Below are 25,298 nucleotides of genomic sequence, written 5' to 3' on the forward strand. Positions count from 1 at the left end.
CAAACTTCCACCCACACAACAAGCAGATTCACTTGTGACTTGTCCTACCCACTGATTGTTTGCTGGGTACAAAAGCATTAGGATATTTAGAACAATTCTATCGATGCTAAGGCTATATTAGGCCCTCATTTATAATGCAGAATACAAAGGCCCAGTGGCATTGCCCTATTAAATGGTTTGGTCAGTTTTTCTTCTGACTCATGCCATTTTTACCTTCAGTATCTATGGAATACCTTTTTACTAAGTTATTATCAAATGTTGTCTGTAAGTTAAGATTTTTACCTCTTGACCGTATCACATTGTTTTTGTGCTTGCCAACATCCTCCAGCATTTCCAGTCAGGCTTTGCCTTAGGTTAGGCCAAACTATACAAAGTAATAGGCAAGGGTCCCCCAAGGAGCCTTGGGCCTATAATGATGAGCTGGCATTAAACCTTTAGGGCCCGATTCACAGAACTAACTTAAGACAAAATCCTAAACTTACTACCATTTTGGTATTCACAGAAGGCACTTACTCATTTTGGTATTCACAGAAGGCACTTACTCATTTCGGTATTCACAGAAGTTAGGAGTCCTAACTTTAGGACTCCTAAATGCCTTCTGTGAATACCGAAAGTCTTAAAATTAGGATTTTTCGCAGTTTAGTAGTAGTATAGTTAGGACTCCTAACTTTAGGACTCCTAAATGCCTTCTGTGAATACCGAAAGTCTTAAAATTAGGATTTTTCTCAAAAAATCCTAATTTTAAGACTTTCGGTATTCACAGAAGGCATTTAGGAGTCCTAAAGTTAGGAGTCCTAACTATATTACTACTAAACTGAGAAAAATCCTAATTTTAAGGCTTTCGGTAGTCACAGAAGGCATTTAGGAGTCCTAAAGTTAGGACTCCTAACTTCTGTGAATACCGAAATGAGTAAGTGCCTTCTGTGAATACCAAAATGAGTAAGTGCCTTCTGTGAATACCAAAATGGTAGTAAGTTTAGGATTTTGTCTTAAGTAAGTTCTGTGAATCGGGCCCTTACTTTTTTGCTTCACCAGAGGCTGCCTCAAACAGGTATATTCTGATAATACAATATCAAACGAAATAATTAAATGTCATTCCTTCCTAAATATAAACCACGAGATGTGCTGTTCCTAACAATGGGAAAGAAGAAGGGGGGGAGTAGCTCCTATAAAGAGCAACGGCCCTCAGGCAACCCGAAAGGTGTCATGCTTCATCATAGGGCAGCTGCTTGTTGGGCAGGCTCTGCAATGCCCAACTGGCACCGCAGGTGGGCACTTTGCCGAAGATCTATTTGTCTGTGGTCTTGGCCGTAGATGAAGAGCGTGGGATGTGTTGTATATATACAAGGGTGTGGGAAATGTATGGATTAAAAATAACTATGGGATCCCGCTGAACCAACTTTAATTGGTGGGTACCATGTCATGATTAAAAACAGTAGTACTTGAACATGTAGATCCTAGTAGTCTCGTCAAGTTTTTAAGTGAGGATAACGGTCGTCATGTTTCATGCCATTGGATGTCAGAATGATCGTGGCATTTCTTCAGGACCTAGAAACCCTACTCCCTACTCAAACAGGGGTAGTTCACATCTATGTATAAGAATAGGTAACCATACCCTCACCAAATACACCAACTGCAGCCAGGTCGGGGGCCTACGAGTCAGCCGTGCTGTGCGGCAGTGACGCCAGTGAGCGTCCCATGACTCAGGAGCTCTATCCCCTCACCTGCTATTACGGTTCCTACTCAGGAGGAACCTTGTTGCAGTTGGTGTATTTTGGTGAGGGTATGGTTGTAAGTTTTTATAAACATATACATACTCTATGAGTACCTAATAGGGTATCTAGGTCCTGATGAAATGCCACGATCTTTATGACACACAAGGCATAAAACATGTTGACTACTATCCTGACTCACAACGCTTGACAAGACCATTAATAATCTCTTTATACAAACATCACAGGTTTTTAATCATGACATTGAGCCCGCTAAATAAAGTAAATACAGCGAGTTCCTCTAGATTTTTTTTTTTTTTTTACAGTTTTATGTAGCGCAAACTCGACCCGAAGATATCAGGTTTCAGAGCGCTTTACATGAGCACCAGTTGGGTTACAGACAAACACATTCATTTTTGTTAAGCGCTGGGAGATTAAGTGATTTGCCCAGAATCACAGGATGTTGAGCATCCCTGCTGATATTCGAACCCTGTTCCTCAGTTTAAAAGTCGACCGCTCTAGCTGTAAGTCTACATCCTCTCCCCAGGTTATTCTTAACTTTACCCACCTAACACTCTACTCACTCTTGTACATACACCACATTTCCCACACACACACCACACACCACATTTCCCACACACACCCACTTTATCTACGGCTGAAACCACAAGGAAAACATCTCTGGCAAAGAGCCACCCTGTGGGGCTCATTGGGCATTGCAGCTCCGGCCCAAAGAGGAGCTGCCCTATGATGAAGCATGACACCCCTTGGGGTGTGTGGGGGCCCTTGTGCCTTTTAGGAGCTACCCCCCCCTTCCGTTTGGATTTCTGAACTGAACTCCTTCCTTCTGCTATGAACAGCACACCTCGTGATTGATAGTTCATCCCTGTCAGGTAGGCATGGGTATCACCACTATGCCAGTCTGTATGATGACTATGCCAGAATGTATCAGCACATTGACAGAAGATCCTCATTACTGTGCGCAATTGTATTCTTGTGCTTGAGTTTCTCATCACTGCTCCAGAATGTATCATTACTGTGCATATTATACCCATCACTGTGCAAAGTGAATCACTATTACAGACCTGTAGTCACTATGCTAAATTGTACTAGCATTTTGCCTCAAGATTTCTATTACTTTGTTAAAAGGCATCATTCCTGTGTTGCACTGTATCATCAGTGTGCCGGGAAATTGGCTCTTGTGACTAACATGTGAAAATCTAGTTTCTCCTTTTCACACAGCACCGTGTGTCTCAGAATAAACAGCTTCATAAAATGTTCAGTGGCTCATGGGCATTATCTCAGAACAATGCAATTTTTTCGGACCAAGTGAACCCATAAGGCTCAGACAAGTACAGACACTGAATTCAGGTTGCCTAACACCCGTGGACCACTTTGTTCCATAATCCTGGTGCTCAAAATTCAAAGTTGAAGTATTAAGAACATTCAGACACTCTAGATAGCCCCTAAATGTACACACTTGGGAACACTTTATCATGTCATAATGTGAAACTTCATACATGCCATGTTGAATCGATTCGAAACATAACATACATACTGGGTCCACGCTACTCACTAAAATGGATTTCCCCATGGTCTGGTCTAAGAAAGAGATCCTAACACTAACATTCAAATTGTAACAACTGATCAAATAACACATCTGTGGCCCATCAGTTAATGGTATGACTCCATCTACAGTGTATAACCTAAGTTCTACATTTTTGTTATTAAGACGTCCGAGTAATAGGAACATTAACGCGGCCCCAATGGCCAGACCATGCAACGCTTGATGTGTCATCAGTGTGCCTAGGGACTAGCTTCATCTCATTGACCGCAGTGACTGAGCTGCAGCGCACCCTTATCCCACCCCACAGATGAGAACAGCTCTTTCATAGAGAAGGTGGCAGCGCCCAGACAGTCACACCCGCAGCGCAGCTCTTACCTGTTTCCAGGGAGAGGTTCTTCACCTCACCGTCCAGAAGCGACACGATGCTCAGGTCATACATGGTCCCGGCCTCGAGGCCGGTTTGCCTGCACTCGTAGGACTGGTTGCCTGTCTGGACTGGGAGGCAGGAGCTGTCCCAGGAGCTGTCGGAGGTGTAGATGAGGGTGAAGTTGCAGGGATTGCCCACACTGCTCCACTTGACATCAAAAGACTGGCTGGACACGCTCCAATCCGTGAGGTTGATGGTGCATCTCAGGGGCTCCACATACTGCGGGGGGGGGGGGGGGACACAGAAACAGAGGGGTTAAAGGCTCAGTGGAAAGGGGGTCCTCAGAAGCATGCATGTGACACCGCCTGGAAACTCCTGCAAAGCCGAGCTGTGGCCCACAGCATCCGCTGCACTGACTCCTGATCACCCCGCCACTGGACCAATGAAGAAATGGGCATAAAGTAAAGATTAGAGAGACAATTGAAGGGCTTGTCTTTCGCATGAAACCGTTTAGGACCGTAAATGATGGCGATAAAAAGTGAAATGATCAACAGGGCCGCCCGACGGGCATAGAGTCACAAATATGAGAGCGGAGAGGTCAGAAGGGCCCCAGAACTGTCTGGGTGCTCACATGTAACACAGAAGCTCGCGATTCACTCTCTGGCGTATCCGAGATACAACATTGATCATGCACTGCAAGGATCCTGCAAAGTGTTCTCGAGGTGCCACTGTCAAGGATGGTTTAATACTCTGCCCACACGCTCTTGGTGCACTGTTAATGGCGTCATAATACCCAGTCTAGGCTTGAATAGAGCACTGCCAATGAACTTAGAACTCACCCTCCCAATAGGGAAAGGGAATCTTAAAATACACGGGTGTGTGTGTGTGTGGTCCGTTGTGGGTGTGTGTGTACTATGTGTATGTGTGTGTAGTACATTGTGTGTGTGTGTGTAGTACAGTGTGTATGTGTGTGCAGTACATTGTGTGTGTGTAGTACAGAGTGTGTGTGTGTGTGTGTCATTGTGTAGGTTCTTAGAACACGCTACTAAGGCACGTGTAGGGCTCTGTCTAGGGCCTCGCAATACACTGTCTAGGCTCATGTAGTACCCCGTCTCGGATATCTATTACACAGCCTAGGCACGTACAATAAACTACCAATGATGTTCAAATTCAGTCTCTGTGCGTTTATAGTGCAGTCCGGGGTGTTACTGAACAGAGTACACTCGGTGGGATTTTATTCCACATTGACTCATTGCTTAATGCGTGCTGTCTGTGCGTCTAATACACCCTCTGGGATGTAGTGTATGTCGTGTCGGGTCTTGGATTATGCTGTCTGCGTTGGTGGAGTGTAGTGTCCAGGACCTCAGAACACATTCTCTCGATGCTTATAACTGCTATGAATCCATAACCTCCTGTTAGGAGCTGGCCCACACCTCTCTCGTCTACATCACATGGCTGTAGTGTGCCCCTGTCTGTGCTCTGTTCAAAGACGTGTCACTGACTTAAGCACTGCTGCTGTCTGTAGTGTCAGGTTCACTGGCTCGCGCTGCTTATTATCGGATTTATTGCTTTGGTATAGCACCCACTCCAAGGAACAGCAGCTTCAGAGCGCTTAATGGAGCACGGGATGTGGTGAGGGGCAGAGGAGCGACAGCCAGCTGAATGACGCTGAGCCCCACAGCTGGATACCCAGATCTGAGTGAAATACACGCTCCAATGCCCGTGTCAGGGCAAACATTCATTCTTGACTTAGGGGCTCATTATATAGTGCCATGGCAGTATTACACGCTTTCATTCCATATAACATGGTGTGAACATATCTTACGCTAGGGGTCCACCTCACGAAGGCTTTTACGAGTACATGAGGTAGGGCTCCTGGTGAACTACTCATAAAAGCCTCAGTGAATTGGCCCCAAAACATCTAAAGGTGAATATTCAGGGAACAGACATATATAATGAGTACAAACAGAAAGGACGGTGCCCCATGTGCAGTTTTAGAGAGTTAGACATTTTGGGCTTTGTATGAGGACTTGAAGCAGCACAACAGGAATAACACTTCACATACACATACATGCCTTTGTGAACTGGCCCCACTTTACGTACACTACGATGCCTATGTCCTTACAGCACACTGTCCAAGTACTTATAAATCCCACTCTAAGTCCATGCAACACACTGTCTATGGACGTGGATTACAGCAGTCGATGACTTATATCATATGTCAAAGTGCTTAGAGCACGCTCCGTGCCCATACTGCCGAGTCTAAGTGCAGGATGCCATACTGCCCAGTGTAAGTGTTGGATGCCAAGCTGCCCAATGTAAGTGTTGAATGCCATACTGCCCACTGTAAGTGTGTGTCGAATGCCATACTGACCAGTGTAAGTGATGGATGTCAAGCTACCCAGTGTAAGTGTTGAATGCGATACTGTCCAATGGAAGTGTTGAATGCCATACCGCCCAGTGTAAGTGTTGAATGCCAAACTGCCCAATGTAAGTGTTGAATGCCATACTTGCCAGTGTAAGTGTTGGATGCCATACTGCCCAATGTAAGTGTTGGATGCCAAGCTGCCCAATGTAAGTGTTGAATGCGATACTGTCTAATGGAAGTGCTGAATGCCATACTGACCAGTGTAAGTGTTCGATGCCATACCGCCCAGTGTAAGTCTTGGATGCCATACTGCCCAGTGCAAGTGTTGAATGCCATACTGACCAGTGTAAGTGTTGGATGCCATACCGCCCAGTGTAAGTGTTTGATGCCATACCGCCCAGTGTAAGTGTTGGATACCGCCCAGTGTAAGTGTTGGATGCCATACCGCCCAGTGTAAGTGTTGGATGCCATACTGCCCAGTGTAAGTGTTGGATGCCATACCACCCAGTGTAAGTGTTGGATGCCATACCACCCAGTGTAAGTGTTGGATGCCATACTGCCCAGTGTAAGTGTTGGATGCCATACCACCCAGTGTAAGTGTTGGATGCCATACCGTCCAGTGTAAGTGTTGGATGCCATACTGTCCAGTGTAAGTGTTGGATGCCATACCGCCCAGTGTAAGTGTTGGATGCCATACCGCCCAGTGTAAGTGTTGGATGCCATACCGCCCAGTGTAAGTGTTGGATGCCATACCGCCCAGTGTGTTTGATGACATACCGCCCAGTGTAAGTGTTGGATGCCATACCTCCCAGTGTAAGTGTTGGATGCCATACCGCCCAGTGTAAGTGTTGGATGCCATAATGCCCAGTGTAAGTGTTGGATGCCATACCACCCAGTGCAAGTGTTGGATGCCATAACGCCCAGTGTAAGTGTTGGATGCCATACCACCCAGTGTAAGTGTTGGATGCCATACCGCCCAGTGTAAGTGTTGAATGCCATACCACCCAGTGTAAGTGTTGGATGCCATACCTCCCAGTGTAAGTGTTGGATGCCATAATGCCCAGTGTAAGTGTTGGATGCCATACCACCCAGTGTAAGTGTTGGATGCCATACCTCCCAGTGTAAGTGTTGGATGCCATACTGTCCAGTGTAAGTGTTGGATGCCATACCGCCCAGTGTAAGTGTTGGATGCCATAATGCCCATTGTAAGTGTTGGATGCCATACCACCCAGTGTAAGTGTTGGATGTCATACCGTCCAGTGTAAGTGTTGGATGCCATACCGCCCAGTGTAAGTGTTGGATGCCATACCTCCCAGTGTAAGTGTTAGATGCCATACCGCCCAGTGTAAGTGTTGGATGCCATACCTCCCAGTGTAAGTGTTGGATGCCATACCGCCCAGTGTAAGTGTTGGAAGCCATACAGCCCAGTGTAAGTGTTAGATGCCATACCGCCCAGTGTAAGTGTTGGATGCCATACCTCCCAGTGTAAGTGTTGGATGCCATACCGCCCAGTGTAAGTGTTGGATGTTATACAGTCTCAGAATTAACAAAGCAGTGTCAAGTACTCGTGGTGAACCCTTTCCTGGGGTACCTGATCCCCAGGCTCAGCCGTGGCAGCAGCTCACCTTGGCACAGTTGAGTATAATCCACAGTGGCAATGCAGACACATATCTCAGCATGTCGGTGCCCTTTACTGAATAATCCTCCCCCTGGAGCAACACATCTCAAGGCACAGACCAGGCATCCGGGGGGCAGGCGGGCAGTGTCAGGCGGGCAGGAGAGGCCCCTCGACCCCTTCTAGGACAGGGGTGTCTCCAGTGGAGGCTGCGTCTAAGAAAACTGGAAGTTCAGACCACTCCTTCCATCTAGACTTGGGGCTCAAAGCAGCTGTTCCGCTCAGTAAATGTAATTTAATTGTAGAGTAATTGATTGATCCAGGACCAGAGCTGAGACTTACAACACGTGTTGCATCCGGCACAACAGCGCGGGGTTCAGAACAGTCAGAGCTGTTGTTGCCTCCAGTACAAAACATGAAGTTCAGACTAGTTGCATGAAGTAGAAGTTCTGGGGTTCATAAAAGTTGTGGCATCAAAATCTAGGGGGACCACAACAGGTGTTGGTCCAATAAGACGAGCCGTGAGAGCAGAACAGTTATTGTAGAACCGAGGGTTCGAGAACGGGAAGTTCACTCAAGTTGTAGCATCCAACCAGAGGAAGGGGAGCTTAGAACAGCTGGTGCATCCAGGAGATGGGGGACATGGGGTTCAGAACAGCTGATGCATCCAGTAGATATGGGGGTTCGGAACAGTTAATGCATCCAGGAGAACTTGGGGTTCCAAACAGCTGACGCATCCAGTAGATTTGGGGGTTCAGAACAGCTGATGTATCCGGTAGCACTGGGGGGCTCATAACAGGCGTTGCCTCCAGCAGAACTGGGGGTGAGGAACTGTTTTTGCATTCAGTGGAACTGAGACTTCAGAACATACGCTGCATCAAGTAGCCGCACTGCTGCTCCCAAAAGAATTGGGGGTTCATAACAGGTGTTTCTTCCAGTAGATCTGGGGGTCCGTTTTTAGGATCAGGGAGGAGAGCTCAGGATATTTGTCGCAGAGTGGAGGCCACAGGACAGCTGTTGAAGATCTGAGACTGCATCCAGAAGAGTTGTGGAAGAGCTTCACATCCAGAACAACTGCTGCAGAGCTGGGAGTTGAGAACAGTTTCTGCAGAGCAGAGGCTTCAGAGCAGTGGTTGCACCCAGCAGAAAACCAGGGAGTTCAGACAAGCTGTAGCATCCGGCCCAGCAACGAGCCGAGCTGCATCCGAGGGTCTGAGGGGACTGAGTCTAGCGGGACCCCGGCCCTGCCCGGGTCCAGGAAGGGGCTGCGGGGGGCGCAGGAGCTGGGACAGATCTTCAGGCAGAGGGTGCAGGAGGCAGCTTCTCGCAGTTCCCACGCTGCCATTCTGAGCCGACCTCAGCCTGCCGAGCCCTTTCCATCCACTTCCGCAATCAAGAGTCCATTTCCTCGGCTCCCTCCGAAGGAACAATACTGTGCTAGGGACCCGAGCGGGACGCAGCCCCGGCCCGGAGCCAGGGCACGCCTCTCCCCCTCCTCTGCCAGCCTTGTCCAGCCGTGTCCCTTGAATAATACCCCCTGCTCCTTCCACCATGGAGGCGCGACCTCCTGGTGACCCGCCGGCCCCCCGCCTGTGCCAGGGAGCCCAGTGCCAGCTCTCTGAGGAGAGCCTCGGCCCCCTCTCGGCTGCTGGACGCTGGTCGTGCCGCTGCTGTCCAGACGGGACTCTCACTTTCCAGCCGCGCTCCTTGTCTCTGCTGACCGCTGTCCCTCGGCCCCTCTCACTTTCCTCTTCCCCACCCCTGTCTTCCTTCCTCCTATCTCCCCCTCGCGTCCCAGTGGCTATTTGTGGGTCCGTTTTGTTTTCTTTCCAGCGCAGCCTATTATTATATGCTGCGTTTTTACTCTTCATAAAACCAGCCTCACCCAAAAGGACGGACTCTCTTTGGTCCAGCGCCTCTTTCCCAGCGAGGCGCTGCCAAGGAATGCTGGCATTAGGCTATCTTTTATCCGAGCCCGGCCGCTCTGCGGTCCTGTGTGTTCCGACGCTTGACGCGGCTTCTGAAGACACTGCACGCTTCAGTGCGCTATGCTGACATCTGTCCTTTCTATCGGAGGCGAGGCTGTGTGCACTGTCCAGCAGTGCTTGCTGAATGCGGTGCCGCACAGATGCACAGAGGCCTTCGGCCAGGCGGCCTATCATTGGGGGCCTGGCTGCCAAGGCCACTCTTCCCATCCGTCTGGCGGCCTGGCTGCCAAGGCCACTCTTCCCATCCGTCTGGGGGCCTGGCTGCCAAGGCCACTCTTCCCATCCGTCTGGCGGCCTGGCTGCCAAGGCCACTCTTCCCATCCGTCTGGGGGCCTGGCTGCCAAGGCCACTCTTCCCATCCATCTGGCGGCCTGGTTGCCAAGGCCACTCTTCCCATCCGTCTGGGGGTCTGGCTGCCAAGGCCACTCTTCCCATCCGTCTGGCGGCCTATCATTGGGGGTCTGGCTGCCAAGGCCACTCTTCCCATCCGTCTGGGGGCCTGGCTGCCAAGGCCACTCTTCCCATCCATCTGGCGGCCTGGTTGCCAAGGCCACTCTTCCCATCCGTCTGGGGGTCTGGCTGCCAAGGCCACTCTTCCCATCCGTCTGGCGGCCTATCATTGGGGGTCTGGCTGCCAAGGCCACTCTTCCCATCCGTCTGGGAGTCTGGCTGCCAAGGCCACTCTTCCCATCCGTCTGTACAAAACAGACTGGGTCTAAATTTAATTTAGTTCAAGTTTCAGGGCAGTTCTGCACTGCGAGTATCTCCGACTGACTGGCTGGTGCAAAATGCTGGTTTGCAATGGCTCGTGGGTGTAAACGTAATTTTGCCCTGACAAGTGAGTGCACACTGGACGTTTCTTACATCCGAACGGAGGGTCAACTGATACAAAATGTGAACCAGTGGGGAAAAAAGAGCAAAAGCAACTTCATTGAGACATGTTTTCAAACAGCCAATAGAGTTAGGTTTGTCCTGAAGATGGTCTCAATGATGTTATACAACAAAGACCAAAACGTCGACAAATAATCAATTTTTCTCTGCAGTGATTGTTAAATTAATTTATCTTTGAGTGCAGAATCTTATGTTGAGGACAGACTCACTGTTTTTCTGAATGAAGATGGATATATACATTGTTAACTAAGATATTTTCTTACATCTAACCTATATGTTCTCAGTTGTCAATGTATGTTAAGTTTTACTGCTCTTTCTGTTCCCTTTAGTACAGCTTTTCTATGACTTACTACTCCTCTGTATGATATCTGAAATATATTTTCTACATTTGATCACCCGGTTGCTGTAATTGATTTGCTAATAGAATTTTTTTTTTCCATAAATAACTTTAAAAAAATTGTTTTTGAGTGTTATTAGATATCACACCACAGATATATAAAAATAATTATTCAAAACTATTTTGATTCAAATAAATCCCTTATAGGCATCTTTATCTTTCTAACTTTAATACCCAAGCCCACAAGGGTTGATTGGGTTGCCCAATTACTTATCAAACTTTCTAAAAGTGGCATTGTCAGAATAGAAACTTAATTTTTGACTTTACTATTGAAGAGGATTTAAAATTACAATTAATTTGAGTGGAAACAGCATTTCTCTATCTGGTCCCAAACTGGACTTATCACTTATAAAGTGTAATAAGGTAACACACTATTAGTCCATGGGAGATATAGCCTTATAGCAGTGAAGGACGACTTTAGAAGTTTCTCGCTGTCAGGACATGTAAGACTAAACCCACATGTCTCACTCTTTAAATACCGTGCACCCTGCCATATGAGCCTTTAGGACTTACCTTAGGGTGCCTTATATTTATTAAAGAGGAGCGTTTAGGTCTGGTAAATGGTTGAAATGGCGGATTAAAAGTGCCCTACAACCTGCAGGGGCAGGCCTGATACACGTTAACAGTGCTACTTTAGAAGGTGGCACAATGGTGCTGCAGCCCCCTCGTAGCATTTGATTTACAGCCCTGGGTACATGTTGTACCATATACTAAGGACATATAAGTAAATTAAATATGCCAATTGGGTGCATGGCAATTTTTACCATGTTTGAAGGAGAGCGCGAAGGCACTTGGCACTGGTTAGCAAGTGGAAAGTGCACAGAGTCCAAATACCAACAAAAACGAGTTCAGCATAAATCAGGGAGTGAAGGCAAAAAGCCTGGGGGACTGTCACGCCAAGGATGTCACGTCTAACAGTGCCAAGTTTAAGTGTTCCAATATCTTTTGAACTCATTTATATTTCTCATCAAAAGTTTGTTTTGTGTATAGTACAGTGGAAACTGAATGTATAACTGGCAGTGGTGTGCTTGTTAAACACAACATCTATATCAAATTCCTGTGAGGGCTGCGTTGTTGCACAGGCCAAGTACCAAAGACAAGCCAATGTTGCATTCATTAGAACTAGCTGAAAATTGTCATCTTGCAATACACACAGAGTGGGCTTTGGGTCCCCACTTTCACCCATTGGCTTTCTTTGACCAGCCTCTTTCTTTCATTATCTTGAGACTTTCTCCATCACGGCTTGGCTCACCCAATGGAGTATTCAGCTCTCACGTAATGCTATTTATTGACTGTTAGGGCACAACCTTCCGCTTTCACCCAAGTGCTTGCTTTGCACTGTATGAGAGACTACTTTACAAATATTACCCTCTCTGTCTGCTTGTACTGCCTCTCTCCTGTGTATCTCACTGAAATTTACGAAAGATGTATGCATTAGCAGCACTTTAAACCCAGACTTACTGGCTTTGACAGTGTTTGTATATTTAGTTGAGTTTAGTAAACTTCTTTTGGTCACAGTGGGATTATAAACATTTTACTTTGATCCTTACAGGTACTGGAAACCAATGTAGCTCTTTTAGGGCGGATTTAATGTGGCCCCTCTTTGTAGGGTTCTGGCACATTCGACTTGTTTCTCGATTAACGGCCAATCCCATATAGGTCCGTTCCTCAAGAAACGCATAGGTGAAAAACATGCACTAGGCCCTTCAATACCATGATAGCTTGCAAGCCTCCCTTGAGTTTGCAGAAGCATTTCAATACCTTGTTTATTATTCAGTGCCCATGCCACAGCACAGTTTAATCATCAAGATCCGATTACTTAGCTGTGGGCTTTAGCTTCTCTGTTTAAAATGTCATTACTACATCTCGCATAAATATCAAGACACTTATTTTGTAATTTTGACGTGTTTTAGTTACACCCACGGGTTTTCACTTGTGAAAAATAGATCCAGATGTGCTATGTATTTCCATGGGAGCTTGTGTGATGCAAAGCTGTTCCATGGAATGCAAAGCGGAAGAAACAGCAGCATTGTTCAACTTTCCTGTGCAAAATATATTTTGCACCAAAGAGTTGACTCAGCGCAGTGTCAAATGACTACGTCGCACAGTTCCAACCCACTGATAATGAATGCACCAGATGAATCCAGGCCCAAACCGTTATCAATGTACCTGCCAATGGATTGAACTGTGTATTGGCAGAGTATGGGTTTATCAATTAGAGACCTTGAAAAGTTTGGAATCAAGTACAAATATATACTTTGCAAATTAGTATATGTAAAACTGAAGTGTACTTTGTGAAATAAGATGTGCCTATATATGCTGTAAAGGGGACCAGACTAAAGGGGGGGGGGAGTTGGGGTTAGTAGTAACTGTAATAGTATTATTGTGTATGTTTTATTAAAATGTTAATAACATTATTTTAAAAAAAACCAAGAACACTGCGTGATAATCCCAAAGTAACGTGTAAACCCTGACACATTGTGCAGACCCATGTGTATTTGAGGGCGCACCTGAAGTACAGAGTGGCACAAGACACCAGTTGCTTGCCTTTGCGTTGTGGCTCAGTCCTTTGTGTCATCTTCGAAGGCACAACCCAGCAGATGGCGTCTGCGCACAGCACTCGCCAAGTATAAAGTGATGCAATTTCCCCAAACATTTGTGCAACGCAGCGCTGCAGATTTTCGTACAATACTGTGGGATTCTTTTCGTAAATCTGGGTCGCAGTCCTTAAATTAAATGTATGGTTTCTCTTTTATGTTTTTTTTTAATTATACAAAACAAAGGATACATTTACTATGTCCTCTACTAATACTTCCACTTGCATTGCTCAGAAGGTGAAGCTGACTTATTCCATTTCCCACAAGCTAGTTTGCTGCCAAGTTGTAGAATCATTTTGTCTCCACTCCAGTGGGGTGTGAACATCTCAGATATCTTAGGTCTGCATTAGGGTTCAAGTACACACTATTTCACGCTCTGGTGGCCTCTACAAGTAAACTTGATTATTAGGAATTACTTCTTGATGTAGATATGGAAATAAACGTACTTTTCTAGTGTGACGTTTACCGCTGTTTTTAGATATTCTTTTTTGTAATGCAGTATTTTTCGTTTTAACTCTCAACGGTTGTAAATAATGCATTGATGCGTTAAACTATGATAAATGCTATGCTACTGAATATGTGTTCCTATTGTTGCAACGGGCTGCATTTGTGGTATGTTTTATGAGTTTGTGAACAGGAACTAAACTTGTGACTACACCTCCTTTCCCTACAAGTCCATCACTCCAGAAAGCTGAACCATTTCCAGGGGTGCAGCTTCGGCCGGGGTGGAGGGCTTTGGGGGAAGATGTTTGGGGTGTTACACCCCCCCACCCCTCTAATAAATGTATTTTCTGAGAAGTAGTTGGGTACAGGTGCTTTCAGTCGGGTATGGTGAGGTGTCTGTCAGATTTCACCTGGGATTTTTGCACGCATGCAGACAAAAACACACACACTCTCTCATCTCTGTTTTGAAAGTCCTAAATAAAGGTTGATTATTTTTACAAAATATTGTTTCTCTCACTTAGTACTCACAGCAGTCCACATTCGTCTTCCTTTCCACTGCCCCTTAAGCTCCTCTCATGCGCATGCTTGTCGTAAAATGTATTTTAACATTATATGCAAGCGTGATTGTAGAGAAATCTGAAACTCACCCCCCCCAATCTTACTGACCAATTCCACCGCATGAATGAACCCCTGATATTAATAAGTTGAAAGCATGTTTTTTACTGTAGATATTTCCATTGCACTAAACACATAGGCGTATCTGCTTCCCACCGCTCTGACACTGGTTACACTGGGTCCCCTCTGCTGGGATTTGAACCCATCACTCATAGATTCATGGTGCCCGAGCTTGGACTGCACATGCAGACTGCTTGTGAACAAAAGTCAAGGAAAGCCAGCGAGCTGAGCAATCAGCGTGCCCTTCTCTGCATTTTTATTTGGTTTTGGAATTCTGAGTGGCGGGGTTATCAGACCTGCAGTCGCGGCAGCATCCTTTCTGATAGAGGACCTGAGGCTTGCTGGATTCACTACTGTGACACTTACCTAACAGAGCTTTAATGAGTGCGCAAGAGCCAGTGAGGCTCCTGGGTCCTTCTTTTGGATGGAATGTCAAAGACATGGACGTGGCTTCTCGACTTGCCCCATCCTCCATCACCAATCATGGGGCCTGAGGGCCCTTGCCTTGCATGATAGTAAGACCTGTTATAGCCCTATGAAATGGCAACACCGCAGTGGCAAGAGCTATCTAACCACTAGCTAGTTGCACCGACCCATTCCTACACGCGCTTGAGTGAACCGGCCCAGTAACTTTAATTAGCCACTGGACGGAACTTTCACAACAACGCTTTACTTGCTGACACCCAGAGAACGACCATCCAATGAAATAAAAGGCATTTAAAACAGTACCAATATTCAGTTAGCTAAATTATGTATTTATTTAATTAGAATATTTAACACATTCTGAAATGTCACCACATAGTGCTGAAAAGAACAGTAAGGAGTCCATGCGGTGCAGAAGAAACAAGGGTAGGTAGACCCCGACTCACAGCAAGGTTTGAACCCCCTCTTTGGGATCCCAATGTCCCTGATCTGGTCATTGCCAGTCTTTAGCAGAATACCAGCCTTTATAAAGAGTTCTATGTCCAGCGGCATTCAGAACTGGACATTGATGGCTTCTCCCCACAGACTGGGTTATAAGGCGCTTCACGGCCCTGGAGGCCTAGAGACCTCCCACTGTGACTAAGTCATTTCTGGCCACACTGATAAATAAAGTGTGGGTGGGCTGATAGAGGTTCCTGGAGGGGCTGCCGTGGAGGGCAGATCTGGCCATCGATCAGCTCCTTTAATTCTACTCGGAGCATTGGAGGGTGGTCAAGGCTGGTTTACGTGGCTGCGGTTCCAAAGGGTACAAGAGAGTTTTGCCACATGATTTGTCGTCTTTGCCGGCTGTGAGCTCATTGGGAGCCCAATATAGACCACATTCCCTGAGTCCCGCCATTCCATTACTAGGCCTTTGGTCAACTCGTTCAGATGATTCGTTTGCATTGCCCATGGATCATTCTGACACAGACAGTAGTAGATTTACACCAGTGACTACACAATGGCTTTAAGGAGTGAATGATGGATCCGAATAAAAAATGATCCTCAGATTTCTGGCTTTGATCATTTTAACTCCACAATCTCCCTTACATGTCAAGCATACACCTTCTCTTTTAATCCCTTGTTTACCCTACACTTGAAGACTAGCCCTAAATAGGGCCAGCGGTATGCCTCACCCTCAATGTCACTTTCATATAAGCCAATATTGCTTTCCAATGCCGCCTCTCTTCATGTGGCGCCAAACAGACAAAAATAGTAGATGCTCCGGGAATGAAGCCATGATAAATACAACAACAACAATAAGAAATAACTTTCTTGAAAGTAATTTTAGTTTATTATTCTCTTCGAATGTAGGCGCACACAGTCTGGCCTTTCATGCAGTGGCCCATGATTCCTTGCGGGAATCTCCAGCCACAGGGGATTTGGGAAACACAAATAAATAGTCACTCTAAGATTCAGCGGGTACTCTGACATGTCCTTGCTCATACGGTACCACTGTGTAAACACACTTTATACCGCATCACATGCAACTCCATGCTGTTTCTTAAACACAATCAGCGGAGATGTCTGTGGAGCAAAGTTAAAATACTAGCAGCTCTATTGTGAATGTTAGTACTTGGCATACTGAGGGGTGTCACATACAATCGTTCAGACAGAAGACAATCAGTCTTGAACTGAATAGTTTTTTGTTCAACAAAAATAATTCAATAGCACTTTATTTCCAGCTGCACTGCTTATCAGCTTTTTAAAGGCCAGCGAAGCAGGTACCGCAGCAGTTCATGTATCTCTCCCTGGAGCCAAGAATTCTTTTACAGAAAAAGCACCGGAAGTGAGTCCTGGGAGTGTCCGGATGTGTGTCTAATGGCAGGCTCCAACGTCTCCACCAGACACTTTCCCAAGGTTTCCTGACATTTTTTAATACCAGTTTCTCTCCCTTTTTTTATCAGGAGGAAATGGGCCCTGCATGGCTTTTGTGTGCCGTGCATTCGGAGCGCGCGCTGCTGGTTGTCGAGGAGCCGCAGCCTGTGATAATCTCAGCACATGTTACACTCAAGCGCAACCATTGAGTGGAACGCGGAGCTATTGTGTTGCGGGGAGATGGTAATCTAGCGACATGTTTCACACTGCGGCAGCACCGTGATTGTGGAGGGAAGGGCTGAATGGAGTTAATTTAGAACATCCCAGGCGAGACTGCATGGAAAGGGAGGTCTCAAACGAGGGCCCATTTTATGAAAATCCACCTAACGTCCTGATTTTGAATTCCAATTCGGGACAATGGACCCTTTGACTACTGTAGGGGATTGGAATACCGCAGCTATCGGGGTCCGATTGGCCCCTTAGGTCTCTGGGTCCCGGTGCACTGCACCTGCTACATCAATGGTAGCTGCACCCCTAAATCCCTGCACACCCCTGTTTTTTTCTCTGAAATATTTCAACAGATAAAACCTGGTGAAATTTATCAGGAGAAAATTCCTCCTAAAATGCTAAAACATGCAGATTTCACTGCGATAAATGCCGACTACACATGTTCTGAATGCTTAATTTCCAGGGTCACAATTAGGAATAGTGGGTACGTGTGTTTTACCTCATATCGGAGATACCGTATCCCACAGAATCAACATTTACCAGGTGCAGTGAATAGCCAAGGCTCGTCAGCATCATGGGGGGTTTCAGAAAACTCCAGAGGACCCAATGTTTTCAGACCGCTATCAAGAGCACCCATGCCTTGAGGGCGGAGCCCACCCCACCGTTCTCCTGATGAGAAGAGTGTCTGTCAGCCTGAGCAATGGTCAGCCTGACAGACACTCTTCTTGTTCATGTCAGACAGCCAGGCACTGTACAAACGCTAAATGCGCAGGCGCCTGGCTGCCTGAGCTGACCTGTGGTAGGCTGAAGATCAGTTGCGGCCGGCATGACTCGAGGGTGGTGGGCGGGTAGGGGTCGTGTGGGGAGGGGGAGTTCGCGTGGGGAGGGGGCGTGGGAGGTCACGCAGGAAGGGGGAGGTCAAGTGGGGAGGGGAAGTTCACGCAGGGAGGGGGGGTTGCACAGGGAGGGGGTTAATTTAATATTAATACAAATATTATTAAACGTACCATTCCACTGGCCGAATACCGCCGCCCCTGCTGAAGATGTCACAGTCATGTGAGTGGGAACTCCTCAGCCCGGCAAAGTGCTTAGTGGCCCTCCCCCTTGTGGTGTCGGGCCTTAGGCCCACATGACGAGAAAATGACCGACACAGACACTTCGAGATATAGTGTGGTAACTGGCCACGAGCACGTGCACTCGGGCCCTTTTATTGACGGGTCCACGTCACTCGTGGCACCCATGATGGATGGGTGTGGGGGTGCAGTGTGTCCAGCCCTCGAGGGAGTGGCTGGGGTTACAGCTTCCTGTGAGACACTAGAACGTGTCTCGCAGGACACTACATTCCTCCCCAACTTTATTGAAGGACCAATAAAGTGTCAGTCCTACCTGTGGGGAAGAAACACACAGTTGATTAAATACCACAGGGTCCATCAGCTTCTCGAGTCAGGTGGCAGGACGACATCAGACGTGGGCTGGTGAACTTGGCTTGCAGCAGGACCTCCTCGGCGGGCACCCGTAATTTAACCTGAGGGACTCAGGACACGACCGCTGGCTTGGAGACGTCCGCTGCATACCGTCCGTTCGCTGACAATGCCATGTCTTGCTGTCTTGCCTGGCTTCATCTTGACTGACGTTGGTGATGGTCTGTGGTGGGTTCCAACAGTTCCTTTTAGTGTGCTGCGTCGTGACCATGGATGGAGTCTCACATGAGGATTCACAAAAGTGTTGCTGGACCGACTGTCCCTGTTGAACCGCTTGGCTGTGACCGGTACCCTGACGGTGTGGCAATGTCTCTTCTCACTCTCCTGCCTGGGAGGCCTGTCGTCGGGGTTGCTGCGGGACTGTAGGAAGGCTGCGCTGGAGCCACTGCTTGTGTGCCATCTGGGGCAGCTGCAGGACCGCCGAGGAGCCGTTGCTTGGTCGCACGCACAACCCTCACGGGTGGATAAGTCTTGGTCAAGACTTGCACTTGCTGTCGCTGTTCCAGTGTAGGCCAGGTTCACTGGTGGCTTCTGATTTTGTTTAGTCGGCTTATGTGGCAACGGTTTCGGACTCCAGTCCATCGGTACTCGGGGAGTGGTGCTTGACGCATGTGTTGATGGCTGGCGTGGTGATGGCTGCCAGCCATGTGGTGAGTCGGAATGACAGGTGATGTTGACTTGCTGGTAGAGTTTGGATGTCAGGATGGACCTTGGCAGCCACATGCCTCCGCCTTGCTGATGTTGAGTGTCCGTGGCGGTTTAACACGTAGAGTGTGTTGACCCTCTCTTGCCTGGCTTGGGGCCACTGCCGACTCCATCTTGAAGCGGTGTGAGGACGGACACTCAGAGCGGATCTTCACCAGTGGCGTCTGCGGACAGGAGCAGGGATGCTACTTGACTTAGACTGCTGACACTTGGGGGGTGGCCGTTCACCTGGGGAAGCGTTGTGGAGAGACGCGGTTCGCGACTGCTGCGGCTTACATTCGGTTCTCCTGTGAGGCTGTGTCCAGGGACGGTGGTCCGCCTTGGTGGCTGTCGAATGTGTCAGGGTGACTTCCTGGCTTGCTGTGAGTCCCTGGTCTACTCCTTTTTCCTGGTCTGTTCAGTCTACCTGTGTCTTCCGATTTTCAGGGTGACAGGGCTGTCACTCTTCTTTCTTCGAGGGCGTTGCGCTTGGGCATCGAGGCGGCGCTGTCAGGGTGCCGGCTTCTGCCTTCGCTCCGGCGCGCTCCTTGCTTGCTGGGCAACGTGACGTCTAGTCGTGTGTCGCTGGCGTTGGAGCACCTGTTGCTGTGGCGGCCGGCCACGTGGAGTGTGCGACTCATTCCTTGCCTGTCGTGGGTCACCGCCGACTCCATCTTGAGGCTGTGTTGAGGAGGACACTGTGTCGCGGACACTGTGCCGTTTTCGGGCCGCTGCGGGTGCGACTCCTTCCTTGCCTGCCGTGGGTCACCGCCGACTCCAACTTGAGGCAGGGTTGAGGAGGTCCTTGTTGCTTTCGGCCCACTGCGGGGCTGCGGGTGCGACTCCTTTCTTGCCTGTCGTGGGTCTCCGCCGACTCCATCTTGAGGCAGTGTTGAGGAGGACCTTGTTGCTTTTCGGCCCACTGCGGGGCTGCGGGTGCGACTCCTTTCTTGCCTGTCGTGGGTCACCGCCGACTCCATCTTGAGGCAGTGTTGAGGAGGACCCTGTTGTTTTCGGCCCACTGCGGGGCTTCGCTGGGGCAGTGGAGACGGGGATGCTCTCCTGCCTGTGTTTAGCAGTGCTTCTTTGCGGAGAAGTCTTTCTCTCCCGGGCGCCTGCCCGTGCTGTCGGATTTGCTGGTGTGGTCTTCTGTGCGCTTCGGACCACGTGCGCTCCGTCTTTGCCGTGGGCGCTCCCTTCTGGCACTGGTGTGCCTGTGGTGGTGTGGTTGGTGGTTGTGCCTGTTCACCAGAAAGGGGCGGGTGATGCGATCTCTTCCCTGGCGGTGGCGTTGGGCAGCCACGTGTGGTGCGTGCTCTGCACCGGTCTTTTCTTGTGCTGTCGATGAGGACAGTTCTCTTGAGGCGCTGCTGTTATGGCTGGCCGTCCACTTGTGATGGTGGGGCTTGTGTTGCGGCGTCTTCGGGGGTAGTGCTTGAGCTTGAGAATTTTCAGGCTTCCTTGGAGCGCTCAGTGCTGAGCAGAAGTCTTTTCTCTGCAAAGATCTGAGCAGTCTGTTGGGGTGGTGCGCAACGTACTCCGACTTCGGGTGCTTTTCTCAGGGCTTGCCGTCCTGCTGGGCTTCGCTGTCCTTTGCCTCTTGGCACGTTCCTGTGCTGGGGTGGTCCTGGGCTCCTGGTTTCTCTTCGCTAGGTGTGGGTTTAGAGCTCCTCTTCCTTGGACTTTTTTGGGGGCATCCCTCGTCTGATTTCTGCAGTGGCTCAGGCTCTTTAGCATACTTGGCCTGTAAGTGTGTGTGTGTGTGTGGTAGGACTCTTCCTCCTGTTGGCCACAGTGGCTGTTTGGGATGTTATCCCAGTCTGATTGCTTGCCGCTGTGTGGCACTGCAGTGGTCGTGTCCCTCACTGTCGCAGTTTGCGCAGGCTAGCTCTTTATGTGCACCAGGGAGGCTGGTGATTTCAGTCCACCTGCTGGACTTGTGGGGAAACTGCTCTTGGTTCGATTGAGCGTTGCTGGGTATGCAGGAAGCACACAGTCCTTCTCCTGGCCGTGTGAGCAGGTGGCCGCTGGAGGCGTATGTTGCTATGTAGGGTTTAGGGAGGATGGCTACTGGGTGACGTTGCAGGGTTTGGGCAACAGCCCTTGGCAGTCTCTCCTAGATTTTGGGTCTCGGCCCACACAGTAGATCTAGATACCGGGCCATGCACTTCTTCGGCGCAGTGCAGCGATCCTGCCGCTGAGTGGCGCTGCGATGAATTCCCCTGTGTTACTGTCGCTTCACAGATGCTGTGGGGCAGTCGTCTTGGCCGTAGTGCTTTCCCCGACCGGCCGATGACGTCTCAGGTGAGGACCTGCAGTTTGCAATGATTTGGTTTCCATTCTGGGCAGGGGGGGGCCGTGTCATACAGCTCTCTTGCTGTGCAGGGAAGCCGGTGTAGTGCTGGCCCAGAAGGTGACGCTGCGCGTGTTCCTTGACCGCCTCGTTTGCCTCTTCGATCGCGGGCGTGTTAGGTGGAGCTCTTTGGTGACGAGCCGCCTCTGTGCGTGAGATAGAAGCACGCCCTTCCTGCAGGCCCGTCGCTGCTTCGGACCAGAATCGGGGAAATGGCGCTTCTCTTCACGGGGTAGCCAGCGTCGGGTGAGACAGCTTCCAAACGCCCAAGCAGGTAAGGGTGGGCATTGCCTCTTCTCCGCACCACTCCTTTCACTTCCGCCACCCCCCAGTCGCTTGTGTGACAGGTCTGTGTGGCGGCGCACCTTTTAAAATGCGGGGCAATTCCAGCCCTACCTTTGGCGCTGTCGCTGCTCTCATGCACCGGTGTTCGCAGGCCCCTTCTGCGGCTGGCTTTACAGAAGTTTGCACTCTGCTGTGGTGCTGTAGGTTGTCCCACTCTTCCCCACTGCGTGGGAGCCACCGGCGACTAGCCAGGGAGCATGTGGCATGTCGCTGGGCTGCGATGTTTCCCCTGGCTGACGCTTTAAATCGCCCCTGTGCACGGGACTGATGCCGGGGTGTTGGCCGAGGGTCACCGGGCTCGTCACCTGCTGCAGTGGCAGTTGGAGCGCGGCAGTAGGCACACTCACAGCTTTCTTGACGAGGCACTCGCTCACCCTGGTGCGGGATGGCTGCAGTTTCTCTCCTTTCCAACCGGGGCCATCGGAGATCAGAGACAGCCAGTCGCCAGGCGTCACTGCAGTACAGTATGGAGCCTGATCCTCAGGGCAGTAGGGATGTCGAATCCCGGGCGCGTTTCCTCCCCCTGAGGAACGACAAAGCGCCTAGCAGCGGGCACACAAGGTCAGACCCACCTCGTCACCAATGTAGTGTCGGGCCTTAGGCCCACATGACGAGAAAATGACCGACACAGACACTTCGAGATATAGTGTGGTAACTGGCCACGAGCACGTGCACTCGGGCCCTTTTATTGACGGGGCCACGTCACTCATGGCACCCGTGATGGATGGGTGTGGGGGTGCAGTGTGTCGAGCCCTAGAGGGAGTGGCTGGGGTTACAGCTTCCAGTGAGACACTAGAACGTGTCTCGCAGGACACTACACCCCTCATGATGTGGGGGAGCGCCACTGATATTCTCAGACCTCGGTGCTTCAGTTTTAAGCCTTGAAGCACCCAGGGGGAATATCTATTATGAAGCCTTGTCACAGAGTGGGGTAGAGTCAGCAGTCTCTCAGAGCCCATCCCGCTATGTGACGAGTGAGGGACTGCTGCCTCTTCTCATTGGCTGACCCACTCGTAATACCAGCCGCCACATTCTGTTTCAAGTGTGCTGATGTTTTTCCGGCTACATGGTACTATCTAAGCACAGAAACCACTCACTCACTCAGCATTGTTTAAACACAACACATAATGATTAATGAACACATTTATGCCATATAAAGTTGTCAACAATATATGTGCCCACCATTTCAAAAGTAATTTTTTCACTTGTAAAATATTAACTAAATGATTGTGAGCATTCTAAACTCTTGTGTTTTTTTAACCATATTGTACAAATGCTTCTACTGCCTTGTGCTCCACAGAAGTACAAAGGCTGAGACAAACCTTCATGATTTTAACTTGCGGGCTGAATGTCGCATACGGACGTCCGGGGATTACCACTACGGAAGATCATAGGTTTGATGAAAAGTTCAACTTGGAACCACAATCTACAAAGCGTCATCCACAAAAAAGGTAGATCTATGTAAATGCAGAAACTGATAGAACATGTTAAGTTCAATGACCTCAGCCTTTGATTCCACAGTAGGAACTAGTTAACATCCAGGACGTGTTTCACATAGATATCTTAGAAGTGCACCACTGTAAGAACACAAGACAATGGCATAGTCAACACAATGCTCTGGGCACAACTCAAAATTTCCACTCTGGAGAAAATTCAGTCCAGCTTTTTATGTGTTTGTTAGTGGAGCATTTTTACAAAGTGAATTCCAACAAACAGTAAATCCTATTAATCTGAATGTCTTGAAAGCACGGAGTTTCCGATAATGGTGACTGCGATTCCAGGACATTAATGCCGGCATTTCAGAAGTTCTAGAAACAAGGATAGAATTTCAGATACGCTCGTGTATGTAGCTTAGCTCTCCACATAATTAAAGAACACAAGAGACTGAAACAGATTCAAATAAAAGAGGTCGCGGGGTGGGCCTCGGGTGGGGGGGCAAGGATCCTGAGCCTGAACTTTGAATCTGAACCCAGCCTCAAGAGGTTCAGTAAACATTGAGAGCAGACATATTTGGCTATGCCTTTAATTGAATTCTACATAGAAAAGGGGTTACAATGAAAGAATGTTGCATTTGGGGGCAGATGTATGTAGCCTTTGTGTGGTGGCAAAGGGTCTGAATAGCAGAATTGGGCCATTTTCAACCGCAAAAAGTCTTTTCTTATGTACTTTACTAAATTGTGATTTGGAAGCTCATTACCAAATCGCAATTTAGCTTTGCAGCCAAATACCGACTCAGTATCATTTTTCATGAGTCAGGTTGAATTGCGACCCACTGGGAACTGCGGACAGTATTTTGGACAAGTTCTTAGTACATTTGTCCCTTGTTCTTTTACTGTGCACAGAAGGACTTGAGGATTCCCATTTGTTTTCAAGCTGTATTTCTCTCAAGCGCTTTGAAGAACTTCAAAGGCAACATGCAGTGCTTTCTATACTCCTTGATAAATAACTATTCAGGGCACAGTTAGATTGGGAACAAGGAGAGAGGCTGGTGCTTTTTTTCTTTACATTCTGTAGAGAAATAATAGGTTTTAGAGATTAAGAGCCCAGTTCTCAAATAAATGTGTGTATTAGACTTGACATTCGGTGTTCAAATACTGTGAAATGTTCAAAAAGATGCCCTCCCATTACAAACATGGATGCTATCGAACATAATGCATTGCTGTTCTAGAAGGGATTGTTGGTTCTTCTTGTAACCTTGAGTGCCCAGTGCACATCCAGCAGCCTCCATAAAAAAGTATCAAAAAGCCAAATGTCAGTCTAGGTCCTGGCCGAGGGTGTCCGAGGAATGTCCCTGGGAGCTCCAGGGTTGTGAGACAGAAGCACAGTAGACTGAAATGAGAATCAGAAAACCGCATCCATTCAATGCGATTTCACGAATGTCCCTGCAGTAGCGCTTTAAGTGTCATTCAGAGGTCACAACAGAAAAATATAGAAATATTCGACAGCAGGTGTGTAAAGATGACCTTGACCAAGAATAGTTTGAAATGCTTTGAACAATTACTAAGAAATATAGCCCACCAGTGAATATAAACAATGCCCTGGCTGAAAGGTCAGCACATTCCACAAACAAAGGGTCTAAAAAGCTGAGAAAGCTGCGTGTGTAACTTTCCCTAAAGCAGAAAAAGACCTTGAAGGTACATATTGATGTAAACAATCCGAGGCATTCTATTGCAGGAAGTTTCGACTCCGAAGGGTATCCGTTTCTATTGATGGGCTGCTGTCCAAAAGCAAGTGATCACGTCTGAACCCCCCGCTGATGGGGCAGGGTGATGCTAGCTGCTGGGGCGGGAGAGGCTGTGGTTCAGC

At 48.4% G+C, this 25,298-nt stretch overlaps 1 protein-coding gene across 3 annotated transcripts in view; it reads right to left on the reverse strand.

Moving 5' to 3' along the window:
• PTPRB (protein tyrosine phosphatase receptor type B) overlaps positions 1–25,298 on the reverse strand; it is a 461,363-nt gene that overhangs the window by 294,609 nt on the left and 141,456 nt on the right. For 2 of the 3 annotated variants that reach the window (XR_014981270.1, XM_085652523.1), the window contains exon 4: positions 3,655–3,925. Coding sequence is in view for 2 of the 3 variants with exons in the window: in XM_085652523.1 (XP_085508649.1) it covers positions 3,655–3,925 (271 nt within the window). In the remaining variant the exon portion in view is untranslated. Of the gene's footprint in view, positions 1–3,654; positions 3,926–7,639; positions 7,825–25,298 lie in introns of those variants that run through there. The other variant, XM_085652524.1, reaches the window with a different exon arrangement.

Source organism: Triturus cristatus, chromosome 4_1, assembly GCF_964204655.1.
Source record: "Triturus cristatus chromosome 4_1, aTriCri1.1, whole genome shotgun sequence".
In the NCBI taxonomy this organism is placed as follows: domain Eukaryota; kingdom Metazoa; phylum Chordata; class Amphibia; order Caudata; family Salamandridae; genus Triturus; species Triturus cristatus.